The following is a 24,589-nucleotide window of genomic DNA, read 5'->3' as shown; positions in this document are numbered from 1 at the left end:
CACTGAGCAACAGTCCAGTGCTGCTTCTCTGTAGCCCGGGTCAGGCGCTTCTGCCGCTGTTTCTGGTTCAAAAGTGGCTTGACCTGGGGAATGCGGCACCTGTAGCCCATTTCCTGCACACGCCTGTGCACGGTGGCTCTGGATGTTTCTACTCCAGACTCAGTCCACTGCTTCCGCAGGTCCCCCAAGGTCTGGAATCCGCCCTTCTCCACAATCTTTCTCAGGGTCCGGTCACCTCTTCTCGTTGTGCAGCGTTTTCTGACACACTTTTTCCTTCCCACAGACTTCCCACTGAGGTGCCTTGATACAGCACTCTGGGAACAGCCTATTCGTTCAGAAATTTCTTTCTGTGTCTTACCCTCTTGCTTGAGGGTGTCAATAGTGGCCTTCTGGACAGCAGTCAGGTCGGCAGTCTTACCCATGATTGGGGTTTTGAGTGATGAACCAGGCTGGGAGTTTTAAAGGCCTCAGGAATCTTTTGCAGGTGTTTAGAGTTAACTCGTTGATTCAGATGATTAGGTTCATAGCTCGTTTAGAGACCCTTTTAATGATATGCTAATTTTGTGAGATAGGAATTTGGGGTTTTCATGAGCTGTATGCCAAAATCATCCGTATTAAGACAATAAAAGACCTGAAATATTTCAGTTAGTGTGCAATGAATCTAAAATATATGAATGTTAAATTTTCATCATGACATTATGGAAAATAATGAACTTTATCACAATATGCTAATATTTTGAGAAGGACCTGTAGGTGAGGGTAGGAACGTAGACCGACCAGTAAATTGAGAGCTTTGCTTTTCGGCTCAGCTCTCTCTTCACCACAATGGACCGGCACAGCGCCCCCATTACTGTGGCAGCTGCACCGATCCGTCTGTCGATCTCCCGCTCCATTCTTCCCTCACTCGTGAACAAGACCCCGAGATACTTAAACTCCTCCACTTGAGGCAGGAACTCCCCTCCAACCTGAAGAGGACAAGCCACCCTTTTCCGGTCGAGTACCATGGCCTCGGACTTGGAGGCAAGTCACATAAATTTAAGTTTATACTATTATTTGTAAAAAATTTTAAAAAAAAGTACTTTTGAGATGTTTTAAAGTGAGAAAATAGACTTCAAAATTTCATCTGTGCAGTCACTTCACCAAGATGTCTTGCTTTTCTCTTTTCAAAAATCCATGTTGTAGTTGTTCCTTCTGGTCATGTTTGTAGTATCAGCACTCCCAACAGATGTTGTAGTTTAGCACAGACTTTGTAACCACATGACTTTAAATCTACAACATCTAGTTCAGTAAGAGGTTTAAGGACATAAGTTGTATTTTTTCTCGGTGGCCACATGATAAGAAACTATGAACAAAGTTAATTGGACTTTGGCCAGTTAAAGCACATTCCTACAAAATGGCTAGGCTGATTATTTTATCTCATACAAAGTTCAAAGGAAGAACCCAAGTAGTTTGTTGCTAACTTAATGTGAATCTGACTCTTTGGTTTCGTTTCTGTTTTTCTTAGCATGCAAAACACAACAGTTGTGCATCCTGATTTGGCTTGGAATAGGCAACTTAACTATATAAAAAAAAAAAAACAGCTTTTCTACAGCTTTAGTTTAGATTTTGTGTTTGCTTTCTTTTTAGCTTGGTTCCTTAACTGCAGTAAAACCACCTTAACAATGAATGATGAAAAATTACGTCTAAGGTACCAGAAGCATTCTGAACCCCAGAATGTTGTCCAGAAGTTTTCATATTGTAGGCCTCTCTGCAGCTCAGCATACCTGTAGTATTCTGGATATGTCACATGGCCGAGCCCCGCTGTGAGCAAGCTCTACTATCTTCTGCCTGGTAGAATCGGGTAAAGGTCTTCCATTTACAAACACACCTCCAAGCTGGTTTACTCCACTGTGACCTTTACACACAAACACACAGAAACAAAAAGAAAGGGAGAGAAATAAAGGCAAAAGGAAAAACAGAAAAGTTCATTAATAGCTTTGAAATGAAGGTGAATATGGAGGAAATAGCCTAAAAAACTGATCATTCCATTTTAAAATCCAAGCACCCAGTTTGTTAAGAAGCTAAATTCATTATGCTAACCTCATGTTAACTACTTGAATTTAAATATACTCCAAATTACTGAATAATACCATAGACCCACTCCTTTTTGATTTCACTCTGGGATACATATACAACATGGTCATGAATGCATGCTTTAGTGTTGTTTGTAGGAAGACATGTCCTCCATTTCATGGTCATCTATAATGACTTTCCCCAACACCATCCCCAATATCATCAAATTATTGCTTGGCAGAATTCAGACTCTTCACATTTTAGTTTTAGCTAACATCAACAAGCTTCATGTCTGCCATGTCAGAAGACACACAATAAACCAATAACCAGAAATAGATGTATGCATGACAACAATATTCTACGCATCATAAACTGTGTAGATTGTGACCAATGAAATCACAGACCTTTTTTTGTTGTCAATCTTTACAAACCTGATTGTACAGTCGACATAGTTGACTATGACTTAATTATGCAGCTGGTTTACAACTCTACATTTTTGTATTGTATGATGACTTAACTCTCATACACTGTTATTCATTGTATCATTAAACTAAACAAAGACCAAACAGAAATACTGGTATATAACAGATATGTTAATTAGGTGTTCATTAACAAGATCACTCAGATACGTAGGCAGTGATAATTTAGTTATACCAGCTACGTTGTCCGAATCAGGGAAAACTGCCTTTGGTGCCTGTGGTCTGTGGAATGCATTCCCCCACTGATCTGAGTGCAACCCCATGTCTAAACATTGTAAAAGGTACCCAATCCTGTGGCCAAGTTCTCCTTTTGAAATAAATGTTGTATTAGTACCTTGTTTTTCATAAACATGCTAATACAGTGTTTGTGTGTGTGTGTTTGTTTGTGTGTTTGTGTGTGTGTGTGTTCTTCTACTTGCTACTGAGTAAGAACCAGTTTTTGTATTTTACCAGCAAAGTGAGGTAATTTTTGAAAAGTGAGGATATTATCATGATCCTCTCTTTTTAAAATGCTGTTCTTGGGTAGGGGTTAGATTTAGGACTAAGGTGTGAATTAAGTCTAGGTTAGGGTTAGGTATGCACTGGTAATGGCTAGGGTTAGGATCAGGTGAGGCCATAGAAATTAATGAAAATGTATGGAAGTCTATTGATATCAATGAAAAGTCCTCATAAAGATAGTAAAACAAGGATTTGTGTGGTCATTGTGACTAGAAAGTGCTATGCAGGTTCAGTCCATTTGCATGACTTTTATTGTCCTTTGGACTTTTATTGTCCTTTGGACAACTTCCCATTTTGTCCAGCTCCTCCAAAGTCACCACTGGCCACTTGGGTGCTTCTCTAATTAATAATTTCCTTGTCTGGCCTGTCCCTTAGGGGGAAGACCACGTCTTGGAAGGTTTGCAGTTGAATAAAAAGTTGGGTAGAGTAGCCAAACATTTTACTGAAGTAAGAGTAGCATTACTTCAATATATTTTTCACTCAGATAGAAGTAAAAAGTGGTCATGTACAAAAATTATCAAAGTAAGAGTAAAAAATAATTTGTCAAAAAGGTTAATCAAGTACTGAGTAACTGTTGCGTCATAACTTCATTTAATTTGCACAAAGAAACACACATTTACAATCATTTTTTGAGCAACATAAAGCTTTTGAAAGTAATAAATACAGTAGGTTTTGTATATGTGCAAAGTACTTCCAGTGAACATAAATGCTGTTCCCTTGACCTCCAAATTACACAACGGGCTCAGCAGATAGAAAACTGCATTAAAACAACAAAGTTTGTCTACAAATAAGAAGTCTCATTTAACATAAACTGTAACTCTGTGTCAGTTACTTTTTTGGTTAAAACATGTTTGTTCCTCATTCATTGAAGTAACTAGAGGTAAGTAGAGTAGCCAGAAATTGTTCTCAAGTAAGAATAGCTTTGCTTCAAAATAATCCTACTCAGGTAGAAGATAGTATGATGCAATAAAACTACTTATAAAAGAACAATAAAACACAATTACTCAAGAAAATGTAACTGGGTAATTTACTGGATAATATAGCCATTAGCCAGGGTAATGAAGAGCACTGCATTGTTTTATTCTGCTGATGCGTCTTGGTGTGAACTTGCTCCTTTTTCTCTCCCTACTGTGTTCTGATAACAGGATGGATTGTTTAAACCTGCATGTTTGCTCTCATCATGTTTGTCTGCATAGCATGGATTTGTGGCACATCTTATAACTCAAACCGCAATCAACATTGGTAGCTGAGGAGGGCTGCTTGTGTATCAAGGAGACTTGACAGATTCTAGTTGGTTCAAGCTTATTCACGCTAATCTTTAATGCTCCCACAAAACTCAGCTACACAACGGTCTGGCATATTTCCAATAAAACAAACAATTAAGCAAACAAAAACACATTGTTTGTAGATTATAATAATAAAAATCATCCCCTGCTATACATCTCATTGGGCTAGCAAAGTCGATTTTGTCCTACTGCAACATAATTTTTCATATGCACTGCCTGGCCAAAAAAAACGTTGTCACCTGGATTTAACTAAGCAAATAGGTACGAGCCTCCCATTGGATAATTACTGCATGGGCGATGATGTTTCAGCTGGCAACAAGTTATTTAACCCCAGCTGATGCAATGAGTTGCTTCTCATTTCTTAAACAACCATGTCGAAAGACAAATCGTGTGGTCGTGGAAAAGATGTCAGTCTGTTTCTGAAGGGTCAAATAATTGGCAAGCATCAAGCAGAGAAAACATCTAAGGAGATTGCAGAAGCTACCAAAATTGAGTTAAGAACTGTCCAATGCATTATTAAAAACTGGAAGGATAGTGGGGACCCTTCGTCTTCGAGGACGAGATGTGGACGAAAAAAATCCTGAATGATCGTGACCAACGATCACTTAAATGTTTGGTGAAATCAAATCGAAGAAAAACAACAGTAGAACTCCGGGTTTGTTTAATAGTGAAAGTAAAAACATTTCCACACGCACAATGCGAAGGGAACTCAAGGGATTGGGACTGAACAGCTGTGTAGCCTTAAGAAGCCACTAATCAGTGAGGCTAACTGGAAAAAAGCTTCAATTTGCTAGGTAGCATAAAGATTGGATATGGAGCAATGGAAGAAGGTCATATGGTCTCATGAGTCCAGATTTACCCTGTTCCAGAGTGATGGGCGCATCAGGGTAAGAAGAGAGGCAGGTGAAGTGATGCATCCATCATGCATAGTGCCTACTGTACAAGCCTGTGGGGGCAGTGCTATGATCTGGTGTTGCTGCAGTTGGTCAGGTCTGGGTTCAGCAACAGTATGTGTTCATAGAATGAGGTCAGCTGACTACCTAAATATACCGAATGACCAGGTAATTCCATCTTCTTCCCTGATGGCACGGACATATTCCAAGATGACAATGCCAGGATTCATTAGGCTCAAATTGTGAAAGAGTGGTTTCAGGGAAAATGAGACATCATTCTCACACATGGATTGGCCACCACAGAGTCCAGACCTTAACCCTATTGGGAATCTTTGGGATGTGCTGGAGAAGGCTTTGCGCAGCGGTCAGAGTCTACCATCATCAATGCAAGATCTTGGTGAAACATTAATGCAACACTGGGTGGAAATAAATCTTGTGACATTGCAGAAGCTTATTGAAACAATGACACAGCGAATGTGTGCCATAATCAAAGCTAAAGGCGGTCCACTGAAATATTAGCGTGTGACCTTTTTTTTTTTTTTTGGTGGCGACTTTTGTTTTGGCCAGGCAGTGTATGTTAGGGGTAAGCGTTTCTAATATCCTGCTTAAATTGCAATTAAAATGTGTTTTTGACCAACTTAGGTGATCATTTCATTCGTTCCCGTTCATTTGTGTTTGTGAAAAAATAACTACAATGAAAGGTTTAAAAACTTTGTGTGTTGATAAACTGTAGGTCTGTCATGTCGCAGCAGGAGCACACAGTGCTGTGCCACTGTAGGTTAAGTAGAGATTTTCACTGAATCAATTGGGTATTGCTTTTATGGGCTCAGTGGAGTGAAACATATTGCAGATTTATAAACCTCTCAGCAGTGAATTACTAAATCATGCAGTCAGTACACATGCACACACCCATCCACCTGCCAACACCCTCACATGCACACACACACACACACACACACACAGTGTAAATAATAAAATGCGCTTGACTGAGTCATCTTCTCAACAATGATCTCAAAGACAAGCAATAACAATACAATATTGTGTTTCCTTACTGCATTACAGCTTATTATAAAACAGTGGAGAAAATAGCAAAATACCTATTTTGACATTGCTCTATTTTAAGTGTTAGGGCATCACTATTTGTGTTGTTTATCATACAACAATAACCACACTCATTGAGAAAAACCCTACCAGAAGGAATTGTCTGATTTAAAATGTAGTCTGGTACACATGCAAATCATGGAAGGGGATGACAGTGGTTCAGCTGGTGAAGAGCTGGCACATCTAGAACAGGTACCAGAGTGGTGGCAGTGTGAATGGAACCAGGCAGGAACCTGTGGTATCAGGCAATTGCAGTATTGAGTTTCCGACAATCACAACAGACAAGCTCAGCAGACACAGAAGATGCTTCTTAGACACATTACACAGTACTACCAGCATTCAGTAATGTGTGATAGGAGTTACTCTTTGGGTTAGCATATAAGTCTGTTGTGGAGAATATGATCTCTTCTGCCATCATCTGCTGGGGAAGCAGCATCAGAGCCAGGGACTTAAAAAAGCCTAACGAGCTGATAAAGAAGGCTGGCTCTGTTCTGGGGACTCCTCTGGAACCTCTGGAGCTCATTGTGGAAAGACGGATTCTTCATAAAATGAAGAACATTATGGAGAACCCTGAGCATCCTCTTCAGGAGACTGTCCTACAACAACAGTGTCTTCAGTCAGAGGCTTCTTCAGATCTGCTGTACTACAGGAGATCCTTCCTGCCCACAGCCATCAGCATCTACAACGGTTCTTTGAAGAAACCTTCATAATGAGCTACAACAACATTTAATTTCCCTTTGGGATTAATAAAGTATTTTTGAATTGAATTGAATTGAATTATCCTGGTATACCTGAAATTTAATTTTCTTTTGCAGGAGAGGCTGTAGTATCTGTGGAGAACATTTTGATGTTTGCAACTGGCCTGAAGTCAAGCAGCATCAGAGCCAGGGACCTAAAAAAGCTCAACAAGCTGATAAAGAAGGCTGGCTCTGTTCTGGGGACTCCTCTGGAACCTCTGGAGCTCATTGTGGAAAGACGGATTCTTCATAAAATGAAGAACATTATGGAGAACCCTGAGCATCCTCTTCAGGAGACTGTCCTACAACAACAGTGTCTTCAGTCAGAGGCTTCTTCAGATCTGCTGTACTACAGGAGATCCTTCCTGCCCACAGCCATCAGCATCTACAACGGTTCTTTGAAGAAACCTTCATAATGAGCTACAACAACATTTAATTTCCCTTTGGGATTAATAAAGTATTTTTGAATTGAATTGAATTGAATTATCCTGGTATACCTGAAATTTAATTTTCTTTTGCAGGAGAGGCTGTAGTATCTGTGGAGAACATTTTGATGTTTGCAACTGGCCTGAAGTCAAGCAGCATCAGAGCCAGGGACCTAAAAAAGCTCAACAAGCTGATAAAGAAGGCTGGCTCTGCTCTGGGGACTCCTCTGGAACCTTTGGAGATCATTGTGCAAAAAAGGATTCTTCATAAAATGAAGAACATTATGGAGAACCATGGGCATCCTCTTCATGAGACTGTCCTACAACAACAGAGTGTCTTCAGTCAGAGACTTCTTCAGATTTGCTGTAAGACAGAGCGCTACAGGAGATCCTTCCTGCCCACAGCCATCAGCATCTACAAAGGCTATTTGAAGAAACCTGCATAATATGAACTACAAGAACATTTCATTTCCCTTCGGAAGTATTTTTTGAATTGAATCGAATTGAACAAGGTCAAGTAGTCATATTATGCACCTGATATACACTTCTCAACGTGGTGTGGGATGAAAGGAGGTTTATGTGCCTTTATGTATGCAATGGTTCCACTATAAGGCCACTTTAACATCTCTACACCCCACAGGCCAGAACATTGACATTTTAGCTCATCCCAACTTACAGTGCCTTGCGAACGTACTCGACCCCCTTGAACTGGTCAACCTCTTGCCACATTTCAAGCTTGAAACATAAAGATATAAAATTCTAATTTTTTGTGAAGAATCAGCAACAAGTGGGACACAATCGTGACATGGAATGAAATTTATTGGATGTGTTAAACTTTCTTAACAAATAAAAAACTGAAAAGTGGGGCGTGCAATATTATTAGGCCCCTTTACTTTCAGTGCAGCAAACTCACTCCAGAGGTTCAGTGAGGATCTCTGAATGTTCCAATGTTGTCCCAAATGACTGATGATGATAAATAGAATGCATCTGTGTGTAATCAAGTCTCCATATAAATGCACCTGCTCTGTGATAGTCTCAGGGTTCTGTTCAAAGCGCAGAGAGCATCATGAAGATCAAGGAACACACCAGGCAAGGCCGAGATACTGTTGTGGAGAAGTTGAAAGCCGAATTTGGATACAAAAAGATTTCCCAAGCTTTAAACATCCCAAGGAGCACTGTGCAAGCAATCATATTGAAATGGAAGGAGTATCAGACCACTGCAAATCTACCAAGACCTGGCCATCCCTCTAAACTCTCATCTCGAACAAGGAGAAGACTGATCAGAGATGCAGCCAAGAGGCCCATGATCACTCTGGATGAACTGCAGAGATCTACAGCTGAGGTGGGAGTGTCTGTCCATAGGACAACAAATCTGGCCTTTATGGAAGAGTGGCAAGAAGAAAGGCATTTCTCAAAGATATCCATAAAGTCTCATTTAAAGTTTGCCACAAGCCACCTGGGAGACACACCAACCATGTGGAAGAAGGTGCTCTGGTCAGATGAAACCAAAATCGAACTGTTTGGCCACAATGCAAATCAATGTGTTTGGTATAAAAGCAACACAGCTCATCACCCTGAACACACCATCCCCACTGTCAAACATGGTGGTGGCAGCATCATGGTTTGGGCCTGCTTTTCGTCAGCAGGGACAGGGAAGATGTTCAAAATTGATGGGAAGATGGATGGGGCCAAATACAGGACCATTATAGAAGAAAACCTGTTGGAGTCTGCAAGAGACCTGAGACTGTGACTGAGATTTATCTTCCAACAAGACAATGATCCAAAACATAAAGCCAAATCTACAATGGAATGGTTCACAAATAAACGTATTCAGTTGTTGGAATGGCCAAGTCAAAGTCCAGACCTGAATCCAATCGAGAATCTGTGGAAAGAGCTGAAGACTGCTGTTCACGAATGCTCACCATCCAACCTCACTGAGCTCGAGCTGTTTTGCAAGGGAGAATGGGCAAGAATTTCAGTCTCTCGATGTGCAAAACTGATAGACATACCCCAAGCAACTTGCAGCTGTAATTGCAGCAAAGGGTGGCGCTACAAAGTATTAACGCAAGTATTAATGCACGCCCCACTTTTCAGTTTTTTATTTGTTAAAAAACTTTGACACATCCAATAAATTTCATTCCCCTTCACGATTGTGTCCCACTTGTTGTTGATTCTTCACAAAAAATTAGAATTTTATATCTTTATTTTTGAAGCCTAAAATGTGGCAAGAGGTTGACCAGTTCAAAGGGGCCGAGTACTTTCGCAAGGCACTGTATTTTTGAAATACCCATTGCTGGACTCCATGTATGTTATGATATGTGCAAATCAGACCATTCTTTCTGGGTTCTTGACTTGGTCTACTGTATAATCATTGTTTCCAGTGATTACATTTTGTGAGCACTACTCAATTTCAAGAACAACTATGGAACTCTTTCATAATCTTCTACTTCTTTACACTTGTGGATTTTTAGCATTGTCAGCCCTGGTTTGGAACTTTTCCATTGAAGTATTTTTAGTTAATTCTGCTCAATACAGCCTAAAGATTCTTTTACAGTGAGTGCAATAAAAAAACAAAATAATGCCTGCAAGACCTTTTTCTTTACTCATTTCAAGGGCAGAAGACAAATGGATAGAGCTGTGGTTGGAATTCCAACTGGGTGTTCTACAAACATTAAACATTAACAATAAGTTGTGACTCGCCTATACTAGTAACAAGCTATAACACAAGTAAAGTCACTCCAAACTGCAACATTCACCAATTTTCAGAAACCAAAGCAGACATGATTTATCTAACAGGTACATGTGGGAAAGAACTCAATGGCAGCATGTCTATGTCCTTTCAAACATAAAATGTCTTTTCAAACATAAAATCTAGTAAGGAAACACATTTCCCTTACCAGGAGTCCACCATCCCAATGGTAAAACACGGTGGTGGCAGCATTATGTTGTGGGGATGTGTTTCATTAACAGGATTGGGGAAGCTGGTCAAAATTGATGGCAAGATGGATGGAGCTACAGTAAATACAGGGCAACCTTTACATTGCCAGGGAGTGTTAGAAGCCACAAAGTACTTCAGACGGGAGTGGACGTTCCATTCCAGCAGGACATCAACAATGAGAAAACAGTCAGAACTACAATCTTCAAAGCAAATCATGTTTAAATTGCAGAGTCAAAGTCAAGTTCTAAATCCAACTATGGCAAGACATTATAATTGAATTTCACAGATTCTCTACATGCAATCTGAGTGAGCTTGTTCTGTTTTCTTAAGCAGATGGTGGAAGACCAGGTCAAACAACCACCCACAGCTCCTCTAAAATCCTGCTAAAAAGTAATAGCCTGATTTAAAAAAGGGTTACAATCCAGCAAACATCAGTGTTGTATCTATTATATCCTGCATAATTTAATTATGGGAACAGTGATCCCTATTATGTTGACTTTCAGTGTGACAGTGGATATTTTCTACCTCTCCCTCATGCTGTCTCATAACACCTGTGTGTTGAAAGTCAGTGGTTTGACTGTAGAAATGTTAATCACAGTGTCATTTCTCGGAAAAACACACCGTGACTCTCCTCTGCTAACTCTAAATTAATAGATAGACATATGGAGTCAATTAGGCCCCATTCCTCTGTGATACACAAACACTCACACACAAAGCAGGCAGACCCCTGGGAAAAGCTCAGCAGCTTTCCCTTTAAATCAGCTCATTCACACGGCACCTGACTTCAATTAACTCCCACTATAACAGCATTCTGTTGTTGTCAACAGAGCTGTCCAGCTAAAAAAACGGTGTAAGCCCTCCATGGCAACGAAGACAGGTGATGGTCTCATTGGTGTCAGGGAAAGATCATTTTAAATGTGCCTTCCACTGCTTTATAATTCTTTCAACATTCATACAATCCAGAAAAAGTCTGTACACTATGAAAGAAATCCAGAAAGCATAACCCAAAATTTGAAGATTACTTGATTTGAATTGGTATTATACACTAATTTCATCCTTTTTTCAGTTTTGATATTGTAGTAATATTATTAATGTGTAGAAAATCCAAAGACAAATTTAAGAGAACAGTAGAAAATGTTCTTTTTTTTCTTTGGCTTTTCCAATTCAGGGGTCACCACAGTGAGTCTTCTGTCTCCATCTACCACTATCTTCTGCATCTTCTACTCTCACACCTATACTACATTCATGTCCTCTTTCACTCCATCCATAACTATCCTGTTTGGTCTTCCTCTCGGTCTCCTGCCTAGCAGTTCCAACCTCAGCACCCTTCTACTGATGTACTCTATCCCTCCTCTTTACATGTCCAAACCATCTCAGTCTGGTCTCTCTGGCTCTATCTCCAACACATCCAACATGAGCTGTTTTTCTGATGTATTCAGTCTTGATCCTATCCATTCTCATCACTCCCAAAGAGAACGTGGAAAATATGATGAGATATTTATATATACAGGTCCTTCTCAAAATATTAGCCTATTGTGATAAAGTTCATTATTTTCCATAATGTCATGATGAAAATTTAACATTAATATATTTTAGATTCATTGCACACTAATTGAAATATTTCAGGTCTTTTATTGTCTTAATACGGATGATTTTGGCATACAGCTCATGAAAACCCAAAATTCCTATCTCACAAAATTAGCATATCATTAAAAGGGTCTCTAAACGAGCTATGAACCTAATCATCTGAATCAACGAGTTAACTCTAAAGACCTGCAAAAGATTCCTGAGGCCTTTAAGATTCCCAGCCTGGTTCATCACTCAAAACCCCAATCATGGGTAAGACTGCCGACCTGACTGCTGTCCAGAAGGCCACTATTGACACCCTCAAGCAAGAGGGTAAGACACAGAAAGAAATTTCTGAACGAATAGGCTGTTCCCAGAGTGCTGTATAGAGGCACCTCAGTGGGAAGTCTGTGGGAAGGAAAAAGTGTGTCAGAAAACGCTGCACAACGAGAAGAGGTGACCGGACCCTGAGGAAGATTGTGGAGAAGGGCCGATTCCAGACCTTGGGGGACCTGCGGAAGCAGTGGACTGAGTCTGGAGTAGAAACATCCAGAGCCACCGTGCACAGGCGTGTGCAGGAAATGGGCTACAGGTGCCGCATTCCCCAGGTCAAGCCACTTTTGAACCAGAAACAGCGGCAGAAGCGCCTGACCTGGGCTACAGAGAAGCAGCACTGGACTGTTGTTCAGTGGTCCAAAGAACATTTTTCGGATGAAAGCAAATTCTGCATGTCATTCGGAAATCAAGGTGCCAGAGTCTGGAGGAAGACTGGGGAGAAGGAAATGCCAAAATGCCAGAAGTCCAGTGTCAAGTACCCACAGTCAGTGATGGTCTGGGGTGCCGTGTCAGCTGCTGGTGTTGGTCCACTGTGTTTTATCCAGGGCAGGGTCAATGCAGCTAGCTATCAGGAGATTTTGGAGCACTTCATGCTTCCATCTGCTGAAAAGCTTTATGGAGATGAAGATTTCTCACAGTGCCAAAACCACTAGTAAATGGTTTACTGACCATGGTATCACTGTGCTCAATTGGCCTGTCAACTCTCCTGACCTGAACCCCATAGAGAATCTGTGGGATATTGTGAAGAGAACGTTGAGAGACTCAAGACCCAACACTCTGGATGAGCTAAAGGCTGCTATCGAAGCATCCTGGGCCTCCATAAGACATCAGCAGTGCCACAGGCTGATTGCCTCCATGCCACGCCGCATTGAAACAGTCATTTCTGCAAAAGGATTCTCAACCAAGTATTGAGTGCATAACTGTACATGATTATTTGAAGGTTGACGTTTTTTTGTATTAAAAACACTTTTCTTTTATTGGTCGGATGAAATATGCTAATTTTGTGAGATAGGAATTTTGGGTTTTCATGAGCTGTATGCCAAAATCATCCATATTAAGACAATAAAAGACCTGAAATATTTCAGTTAGTGTGCAATGAATCTAAAATATATGAATGTTAAATTTTCATCATGACATTATGGAAAATAATTAACTTTATCACAATATGCTAATATTTTGAGAAGGACCTGTATACACTATACTGACACTCACATTTGTTGTTAAACAATAAAACTGTTCAGGGTGTAAGCTGACACAAGATTTTGTCTGGATATCATCAGGGATGAAGATCAGTTTGTTTCATGAGAAAAAGGTGAGTTGTGCAGCAAGAATTATAATTTCCAAGTAGAACCACAGAACTCCATTGTTAGAGAGATTTTCAGAACACATAAAGGACACAGATCTGACAGAACATCACCGAGGCAGATGAGGAACGGAGTTTAATTTGTATCAAAACAATGGTGCGTCATCACAACGATAATGCAAGTCCAAACAATACAAAAAGTTATTTGTGCAATACTTGGTATCTGCACAAATTGTTTAGTTAGGAAAGCACAGAACTAGAGGTTAAAGGGTTCCAAGTTTGAAGCTAACCACTGTTGCTTTTCTTTGCTTGCTATTAAATCTTGGATAAAACAGGTCTACAGTTCTAATGAACGTCTAAAACCAGTTCTAAATAGACACTTTTAAGTCAAACATCTAGACATTTATGAACAATTTAAACATTGTTTAGACATATTTTAACAAAACAATATTCACTGGGTATTTAGGGGATTTCTTTATTCTACAGGACAGACAGTAATCAGGCCTAGGTGTAGCCAAGGGGTTTATTTTCACACCCAGGTGTGAAATACTGTGAATTCTGGGATTTCTTTACCAGTCCCTTTGTTCTCCAAGACTGTTCTGCAATGGCCCAACTCCATCCATCCATCCATCCATCCAGCTTCCTGTTGTTGGGACCCCAGCCATGGGTTACAACATTAAAGGGCAGTAAGAACTTTTCTGGAACTTTCAAAATGAATCACGTTAACCTACTTCCAGCTCAGCCAAGGAAGAGGAGGAGTCAGACATGAAGAAAAACGCCATGCTACAACATGGCGGGCTCTTTCCATGCGGATCTTGGAAGGGAACTGGACTGGAGAGGCTGACTTTTCAACTTGGATCCAAAAGTGACTACAATCGCACCCATCGCATGCAACAAAGGTAAGTAATGATTTGTTGTTCGAGTATCCGACGCTCATTCAGAAAAAGGGTGTAATAAGAAAAGCGTGGCTTGACTTTTTTCTTTTGAGGCCTCCAGAAGCAGCCCTAATTGAAGCGGATTCCCCCTACATCCTGGAAAAGAAGTCCAAGACCGCATTGCACAAATTCAGCGTGCACATCCAGGTAGCCACACCGTGGCCACTGAAGGAGCCAAACGTGCCTTTCTCGTACAGTTCGGCCAGGCCAGCTAAAAGCCGAACCCTTACAGCTTTTGAGATTAGCTGCAATGCTAGTCCTTTTCAGTCGACATGTGGATGACCGGATCCCCCTCATCTCGTCCCCCGGAAACCTTGTCCTCAGCGCGGTTCATGTAAGAGGTAGTGTTTGGGCAGAGAAGATTAGTTTAGAATGAAATAATCTAAATAACGTTTGTTTAATGACGTTTGTTTTTTCTTTGTGTTGTGAAAACTCAGCTAAGTGTTAGCAAACTAGCTGCTCAGCTAACGATGAGTTCTGTGTTGTGTTTTAAAGTTAAGACAAACTTTATTTAAAGGATGATTTTTAAACACAGATTGGCTTTAACGCTCTGTCAAAGCTTATGCTTTTTGATCCTTTTATTGATGGAATTTTAAAGATGCATGTTTTTTCCTTTCTCAGTTTCAACCGCCGTTGCATTATTATATATATATATATATTATATATTATATTGCATTTGTTATGGACATCCCTTGTCTAGGATCGAAGTCCAATAACAAAACATTGCTCGGATTGAGATAGGGAGGCCATTCCTTCCAGTCACAATACAAAATCCCGAGATAGCATCCCTTATGGAACACCATTCAGAGTCCAAGAAGGCTGAAAATAAAATTAACATTTCAATTTGTCAAGCACCAATTTAACCCCAGAAGAAATGGCCCAATTTGGATGTAATTTTGTACACAAGCGTACTGGAACCAAGGGCAGTTAATGTTGTCTAATGGACTGATGAAGCATCCTCTCAGTCTGATGAGCTTTGCTTCATGGTTTGTATGACTGACTGCTGCAACTTCTGCCTCTCCCATTACTACTCAATTTTTGATGCCCCAACTAAAGCCATCTGGTGCCTCTTTCAGAACTGCCAACTCCTTGTCAATCAACTCATTTAAATAACCATCTCTATTCTGTAATTTTACCGATTTACATCCAAATCTTAATATATTGTTTGGCTGCTCAACCTTTATGTGGAGCTAAGCAAAAATATAGCTTTGGCAAATTTTCACTTGTTATAAGCGCAGGATTTTGTTGGACAGACCAACATTAAGTACCATATTTTCCGCACTATAAGGCGCACTTAAAAACCTTTAATTTTTTCAAAAAATGACAGTGCGCCTTGTAATACGGAGCGCCTTATATATGGATCAATTGGTTAATTGGTTGATCCATACTGGTTGTACACGGCGCTCTGTCAAAATGTTTCAGTACGACTGGTAAACTACAAAGCCGCACCGCTTGCAGCATTACGGCTACCGTAGTCAGGGGCGTCGCCGAAGTAATAGCGGTAAACACCTGTACTGTGCTTACTCCTAGTCCAACACCACTTGTGTGTGTATAACGTTTGAATGTACTGTTGCAGGAATTGCCTGAACTATATGTGATTAGAAGCTCAGTGTGTGGGGTGTATGTTTCGTGTGTGTGTATGGAAGATGTTGACATTACTCCTCCGGACAGAGGTGGCGCTGTGTGCTGCCGTAGCTGAGAATGAAGAGTGAAGGAGTGACGTCGGTATTATTGTGTGTGTGGGGTGGGTAGAGACGGCGACCGGAGCAGCGGTGTATGAGTCTGTAAGCCCTGTGTTTTTACGTGCTGCAAAGTCATTAAAAAGAACCCCGAATATCGTCAACAACTCAGTGTTTTGATGCAGTTTCTTCATGCTCAACTCAGCAACGTATGAGTGAGGGAGTTAACCCCGAGGAAACTAGTAACTTCGGCCCTGGAGAAAGCGTCTCCCCTGTGTCATCAGACTACGGTCAGGGGACAGAAACAGGAAAGGTTAACAGTACTAACGTTTGATTTAGTGCATTAAACTGTTTCTTTTACATGTTTACTGAATCAGGGAAAAGTTCCCTTTCACGTTTTAACTAACATTTGATTTCAACTTCAAATTCATAGACTCCAACGCATTCTTAACGTGCGGTTGGCTCTATTCAATAGAATTCTATGTAGAGGAGACCTTACCATGAGAGTGAATGGAGTTATCAGAACGCTGGTTTGTAGTGTATTAATAAAGTTTGACTGACTGACTTATCTGACTGTTTTGTTGACATTCTCTTTAGCACAGCTCCATCTAGTGGATGCATAACGCAACCCCAGTCAAACGTTTGACTGCAGTAGCTTCTATTCTATGCGCTTTATAATCCGGTGCGCCCTATATATGAAGAAAATTCTAAAATAGGCCATTTATTGAAGGTGCGGCTTATAATCCGGTGCACCTTATAGTGCGGAAAATACGGTAATGCATTGTTGTTTTTAGTCGTGTCTTTGTAGGTTTAGAAAAAAAAAGGAGACACAATCATTTTCCTTTCACTTCACAGGCATGGACTACTTTGCGTTGGTCTATCCCATAAAACGTTAATATAGATACACTGAAGTTTGTGGTTGTGAGGTGACAAAACTTTAGTGTTCAAAGCAGGATAAATACTCCTACAATACTTTTGTAGAAACCTAGAGATGGCTGTTAAAGAGAAGTATGCTAGGTTTGGTTTTGAGGCATTAAAAAGGAACATTTTAGAAAATCATGACAAGTAATGACACAGACAAAAACATAGGCTTGCTTTAAAGAAAACTTCTCAGAATAAAGCATTGGTCCCCAGTCAAAGGAAGTAGAAGCTTCTGGATTCATCTGACAAAACAGAATATTATAAGCTCAGGTCAAAAGTAAAAAAAAGGAATGCACACTGTTTAGACAGCTTCCCCAAATAAAACTCATATTCCCATTATTTATTTATTTGTTATTATTTGTCTCCTGTTCATACTCTGTTAGATGATGAACATGCTTATAAACAGCAGTCCAGTCTAATAACACCCATCCAACTGTACTAATGTAAACCATATTTCATTCACTTATAATATTAGTGAATGAATTGAGGGGTTGGGGAGTTGGGCCTCAATTAATCCACAACACCCACTCTAGCTGCTCTGCTTCTCCAGTGCTGAGTTGGAACTGATTACATTGTTGGTAATAAAACTGAACTTGACCATGAAGCTGTGACACAAAGGCAAATGAAGTATGCCCTGGATAGTTCATCAAAGGGTTACCACTGGGACAGATAACAATTCACAAACTTAAAGCTATGAGCAGGTTAAAGTGACTGTAGAAATAATAAAATGTGCATGTTATTGGACAGTGTGGAGCATTTCACCTGGTATGGAACTGTCATAAACCAAATATGCAGTGATGACAACAAAAAAAGAAAACACTTTAGAAAATGCACTCACTGTTTTGCATCATGGAGGCAACGCCAGTCTCCCAGCTGGGTTGACTTCTGTAATCTGTACAAACAGATAAATCATGCTTTATTGCATTGTACACATTCATGTAGAATCGTGTCCTGCTCAAAACTCATTAATCGGTCACAGAAGCAAGGTAGCAGGAGAGAAACGAATGTGGTAATATTACTCATCATAATCCTTTCATTTATTTATTGAGTGTGTATATATTAAAATTCTGGACAGTTTGATGAATGACATTATGAGTTGTTGACTCTAAATGTACCAAACCATTTGGAGAAAGATCACAGGTACTTTCTCTCCCTGTGGAGCCAAAAACATGTCAGCCTTGTAGTCTGTTAATTCTTCACATTAAGTAAGTGTGTCAGTGAGTAGGTCTTCATTTATATAGCTCCTTACAACCAAATGAATGCAGCTGTACATAGAAATAACATGCATTAAAAAGAACATTAACCAGTTCAAGACACATAATTCATAAAACAAATAGAAGGCCCAGATGCACAGAGAAATAGTACAATATGCCATAAAAACTCTATTATAAGTTGTTTTGAGGAAAAAAAAAGGTTATATTGCCAAAAGTATTCAGTCATCCATCCAACTCATTGGATTTGATTATTCCAATCTCTTCCATGGCCACATGTGTTTAGAATCCAGGTAATCTAGTAATGCAGACTTCTTCTACAAGTATGTATGAAAGAATGGGTTGCTCTCAGGAGCTCAGTGAATTCCAGTGTGGTAGAATGATAGGACGTTATCTGTGCAGCTGCATCCAAGCATTACATCCCCAAGTGTAATGGAAACATGAATGAAAACATGTTGCACAAACATGTGTGAACGAATGGGTCTTTCCCATGAACTGAGCGAATTACAGTGTAGCACTTTAATATGACGCTACCTGTGCAGCTGCATTCAAGAATCACATCACCAAGTGTAATGCAAAGCCTTAGATGTTGTGGTGTAAAACACACAGGCACTGATCTCTAGAGTAGTGAAAACATGTTCTCTGGCGTGAAAAGTCATACCTCTCTGTCTGGTAATCCAATGGATGAGACTGAGTTTGTCAGCTTTTGGGAGAACAGTATTTGCCTGATCGCATTGTGCCAAGTAGTTTGGTGGATAGAGGATTATGGTGTGGGGCTGCTTTTCAGGGGTTGGGCACATCTCCTTAGTTCCAATGAAATGAACACTTAATGCTTCCGCAACCATGACATTTTGGACAATTTCATGCTCCCAAATTTGTGGAAATAAATTGGGGACAGCCCTGTCCTTTTCCTGTGTGACTGTGGATCAACGCACATAGAAAGTCCATAAAAAACAAACATGAGCAAGTTTGGTGTGGAATAACTTGACTGACCTACTTGATTCCTGACCTTAACCCAGCAGAATTAGGGAAAAAAAAATAAAGCACAGACTACAAGCCAAGCCTTCTTTTCCAACACCAATGCCTGATCTTACAAATGTGCTTCTGGAAACACACTCCTAAAACTTCCAGAAAGCCTCCCCGCATGAGCTGAAGCTGTTATAGTTACACAGGGTGGGCCCGCATTATATTACAAGACATGGATTAAGAATGGGATGCCACTCAGGTTCATATGTGTGTGAAGGAAGATGAGTTAACACTTTTGGCAATGTAGTGTAATATAGTGCATATTGTACAATAATCTGCTTAAATTTTCCATCACATCATTCCAAAAATTTAAAATAATTTTACTGAGATCCCAAAAAGTGCTGGAGTAAATGGAGTTTTCTTCTTGATGTTTGGAGCCTGCAGTACCACTGAGGACTGTCAGGATGGGAAAACTAAAACAGAGCTATATTAAGATAATGCAGCTTTAAAACTACAGTTTGCAGCTGCGACCAGCATGTCTGTTAGGGAGTCGACCGCAGTCTCCTGACCTGAGCACACAGTCAAACTAATTAATTGGCAATTATGAGCTTGTTAGTCTCCCAGTGCTCTGTGCAGGGCAGAGAGACAACATGGCATCATATTCTTTACAGTAAGCACCTGAAAACTACTATTAAATTTAGCAGGTGCTTTTTTACATTTTTGCTTTAGTCTATTAAAATCTAAAAAACTTTAAATAAATGTTATAAAAAAAAATGTATTATAACCGTGATTATAACTGGGGCAGCTCGTATTTAGAATGCTGTCCCCACTGAACAAAGAACATTATGTCTTAGAAATGGTTCTCAGAGTTGGTAAAAACTATGGATGGTAATAATACAGCTCTTTGTACAACTCATAGACACGAATACAACTAATTATTAGAACTGAACTGGTAAATGGTATGTAGTGATCTGCATTTGGGTGGACTTTAAAGCAGAAATTATGGAAGTTTCACAGCTAATAGAAACCTTAACAAATGAGTTAAATTCGAACCAGTTTTTAAATTATAATTACCTAATTAAAGAATGTGAATTCTAAGTAATCCTTAAGAAGATTTCTGTTTTTTGAATAGAATAGAACAAACCCAAAATTTGTTCGTTATTAAGACTTAAAATCTACCTCAAAAACTAAAACTTTTCTAATATATTTTAATACGGTGGCATGAACACAATGTCCCAACACAGCTAAGATGTGCTGTTTACTTGCAACTCCACAGGCTTAAGAAGCTAAGCTAGCATGTTTGATTTTAAATTGTAGAAAGACTAAAATTCTGTAGTGCTTTTTACTCTGAGCACTCAGAGCACATTCACACTAGTTTCACATTCACCCAGTTGCACTCAAACATGCACACGTTCATACACTGATCGGAAGGCAACTCTGGGTTAAGTGCTTTGCCTAGGGGCACATCAGCATGTGGCAGAGTAGAAGTTGGAACCAAATCCATTAACTTCTGATTGCAAGTTGACTAATTTACTCACTAAACCATCACCACCTCAGCAGCACTGAAACTTTCTCAACCACAAGTCTTATGATAGTTCTACATTTTTTGTTGATAATTTTATTCATATCTTATAAAAACATATGTATGCCAAAATGATATTCAAGTAATGGCTACTATTTGATAGCTTTGAAAATAATTTTTTACAGTGGAATTTTGTTTGATCTTTTTTAAAGGTGCTTTTTAAAGTTAATGCCTGGCTGGGACAAAAGATGACAATGAATCTAAATCTGGCACATTCACATGATGGACAGGAGTACTCAAGTTGATTAATGTGTGGCTTTTTGCGTAAAGATAAATAAAGAAACACGTTTGAAATGGCCTTCCAAACAATATTCACTACATAATGACTTTGAATTGTATTATTTTATGTAACTTTCCAACATCGTCTGAAGTGATGTCAGAAGCCTTTAAATGTGATAGTTTTACATTGTTTTTCTCTCTCCATTTTAAGTTCCTCCTCAGAAAATTATGTTGTTGTTTGGGAGGTATGCTTCAGCCGAGATGAGAGCACATAGCACTCCTTCATTTTGCTGCTTAAAACCAGCCTTTTCTGTTTTAGAGAGGAAAAAAGTTTACGAAGAAAAGCCTCAAAGCGCCTCTTTATCCGAGGCTCCTGTCATTAACAACATAATGAAGGAGACGGAGCTCCACAGAGGAGCAGGCCGGCTGCAGGGACCTTGTTCCCGCTGGAACACGGCGCTTTTCTCCCTGTGAAAGCGGACAAAGAGGCGGAGGAGCGGGCCGCGGATCGGCTCGGTAAATAGCCGCCGGCCGGCCGGCCTTTGTGCCTAGTTAGGAGCTGCGGCTCGTTTAAAGAGAGAAAGTGACAAAGCCGCGGCGGGGAGCCCAATTTCACCAGTTCAGCCGAGATAAAGGAGTTCACGGAGCACACTGATGACAACCTGGAAGTTTCACTGGGCCGAGATCAGTGCGCTGACAGGACGAGAGAAAACACTACTGCTTTATAATAATAATAATAATAATAATAATAATAATAATAATAATAATAATAATAATAATAATGATAATTTTCTTTTCAATCATATGTCATATGTACGGTCTACAGTTGCTGCGGATTACGTGACAAAGCCGTCGGATTTTGGGTTCCAAGCCGATTTATTAAAGTAGGCTATTTTATTTATTTATATAATAAGTTTTTTTTTTTTACTATTATTGTTGTTATTTTATTAAATTCCTTTTTCTGTACAAATGCATAATGAAGGTGAAACAAAATGGGCATCAGGTTGCCTCATGAATTCATTCAGACTCAGAAATGAATCCAGGATATCTAGATGTTTTAGATAATAGCCTATCAGGCCAAATTAGAATAAACATTATCCATGCAGCAACTTTTCCAGCTATGCCAGTTTTCTTTTTCTCCAGCTAAAATAAATGTCTCTAAGTACTACTCGCTAAAGTAAACAACCGATTTTAGACTTTCAAGCTATGTGCAAAATGTATTTTGTTTGGAACAGTAGTAAACTAAAAATACATTCGGTTGCTATTATAAAGTGCATCGACGACATTACAAACGAAATAAACATCGGCCAATAATCCTTAAAAGCAACGAACAAATAGAATCTTTTACTCCTAATTTTGAATTGTTGTAATAATTAATCGCGCTTTTCTACGGTGCAGTTTTCGTACTTCTTTTCAGGTCGTTTTTCTTTAATAGCCGATATGTTAAAAAAAATAAAAAAACTTCAGTTTAATCATATCATTATGAACACATTGACTGAGAAGCTTATATTCCGGTATGTTCCAGAAGATGGAAGTTGTGTTTCTTTCTTAAGTAGCCTACCACGAAAAGCAGCTAAACTGAGCTTGTTTTGCACTCTTGATCACAGATCCCTGATGTAGGCTTTTAGAGAGATGTAACATCATAAAGGATGAACTTGGCTCACTGCTGTCAATGAATCAGAAAAGTGAGGGTTGTCCTGGAGCAGACCGCTTCTCTTCCTGAAAGAAATGAACTTCTTGGGTTCCCAATTAAGGGTGGCTTAACTGCACAGTTTGATGGGAAGTTTTAGCTGATATCATCTAACACTAACATGGACTTTATATGTATGAGGTGTGTGTATGGTGGGCCTAACCGGCCTTTTAAAAATCAAGTTTAAAACGAGGGAAAAATAGCAGCTGGTATTCACTGGCGCATTAAATATCAAAGACTCCATAAATACATAAAGTTAGCGGGGAACATTTTTTAAAACACCATTAACCAGTCGGTAAAGTATCCAGGTAAAATGTGGTGCAAGTAGGGTCTTCATTCCCACGGAAAAAAGCAAGCTCCTAAGTTGCAAGAATTTCCAGGGAAAATAAACGGCTCATTTTACTGCTGAGAATTTCTTAGTTGCTAAGAATACACACGTAAATATTATAAGCAATATCAAAACTAAATAAGTTTAAGACTGAAAAACTTTACAAACGAATTGTTTCCAGACATTTTTCAATTAGAATACGAAGACGTGGAATTTTTGTGATGGAGTTTAACGTGACTGTGTTCACAGTGCTTTAAAACCATTATTGTAATAAAAAGATTTTTTTCACAAATTCGCTTACTTTCTTAGACGAGCTATTACTTTCTATTGCTATTTGTTTGGCGAGTTTTCAACGCGCCCTTGTCCAGAACCGTAAAATAACTCCAGGTGGCTTCAATCCGGTTAGTCTCGGTCCCGCAAAGAGAAAGCGCTCCTACACACTGACAGGAGTTAGTTTCCAGTTAGATTTAAGGCCCCGGTTTGGTACCAGATTTCACTGCCTTTATTTGGGCAGATTTGTCTGACAGACCCAATCTGGACCAGATACGAACTCCGGACAGCCAGGATTGTTGATTACAAATGTGATTAAATGCATCTGCTTTCGTCAGAAAATATTCAGATTACTCTTGTTTCGGCGTTTTGTGTTCAAGATAAAGAAATAATATATTTCGCGTTATTACACTTTTCTAAACTTCATCAATTAGTGTCAATTTCTCATTTTCTGCTAATTAAATAAACTTTTCAAGACTTTAGTAGAACTGACGGACGGATTCTACGGAGACTGACAAAAAACGGACCCGAAGCTTACCTTTCTGAGGCATGCTGCAGAGAAGTAAACTTTTGCTGCGCTCAAGGTTTCAAAAGTTCCTTTCGCTTATTCTTTCCTCCAATTAGTTTCTCCTTGACTGGAGAGACAAGTGCAGAAAGAGACAGAGTCAGTCCTCTGAGGAGGAGGGACAAGAAAAGGGAGTGAAGGACGGAGAGCAAGTGGGCGGGCTGAGAGGAGTGCCAAGAGAATAGGAGCAGGATTGGGAGGAGGGGACAGAGAGCTGTGGGCTGTGTGTGTGTGTGTGGGTGTGGGTGTGTGTGTTTGAGGCCTATGCTTACTTTTGCACACTTCATTCCTTGTTCTCCTTTCGCATTTATAGCCAACCAACTGTGTTTTAGCGGTGTTAATTGAAGAATGAATTAAAGAGAACTAGAGATGTACATTCATAACCAGGCTACGCAAATCTGGGCTTTTTCACATTTTGCCACTTAACACCAACACACCTCAATGGATTAACTAGGATCTTATCTAAAACAGCACAAATTAGTGCCTCATTGTAAAATGGGAGAAAAATCTTACATGCTTTTCATATCTTTACAAACACAAATCTGAAAACAATAGTGTGTATTTGCATTTAGCCCTTCTGAGTGTAAACTTTGGAGAAACACCTTGTTG

The 24,589-nt window shown here is 39.6% G+C and overlaps 1 protein-coding gene across 2 annotated transcripts in view; it reads right to left on the bottom strand.

Moving 5' to 3' along the window:
- The window catches only part of LOC124856990 (paired box protein Pax-6-like), an 86,626-nt gene extending 62,533 nt beyond the window's left edge, over nt 1-24,093 (bottom strand). For both annotated transcript variants that reach the window (XR_007035469.1, XM_047348007.1), the window contains exons 1-3: nt 23,954-24,093; nt 17,988-18,041; nt 1,764-1,894 (exon numbers count right to left, since the gene is read on the bottom strand). Coding sequence is in view for 1 of the 2 variants with exons in the window: in XM_047348007.1 (XP_047203963.1) it covers nt 1,764-1,894; nt 17,988-18,041; nt 23,954-23,966 (198 nt within the window). In the remaining variant the exon portion in view is untranslated. The remainder of the gene's footprint in view (nt 1-1,763; nt 1,895-17,987; nt 18,042-23,953) is intronic.
- Nucleotides 24,094-24,589: the final 496 nt, after the last annotated feature.

This window comes from Girardinichthys multiradiatus, chromosome 2 (assembly GCF_021462225.1).
Source record: "Girardinichthys multiradiatus isolate DD_20200921_A chromosome 2, DD_fGirMul_XY1, whole genome shotgun sequence".
Lineage (NCBI taxonomy): Eukaryota > Metazoa > Chordata > Actinopteri > Cyprinodontiformes > Goodeidae > Girardinichthys > Girardinichthys multiradiatus.
The sequence above is the reverse complement of the archived record's forward strand: the minus strand, read 5'-3'. Positions and strand labels throughout refer to the sequence as shown.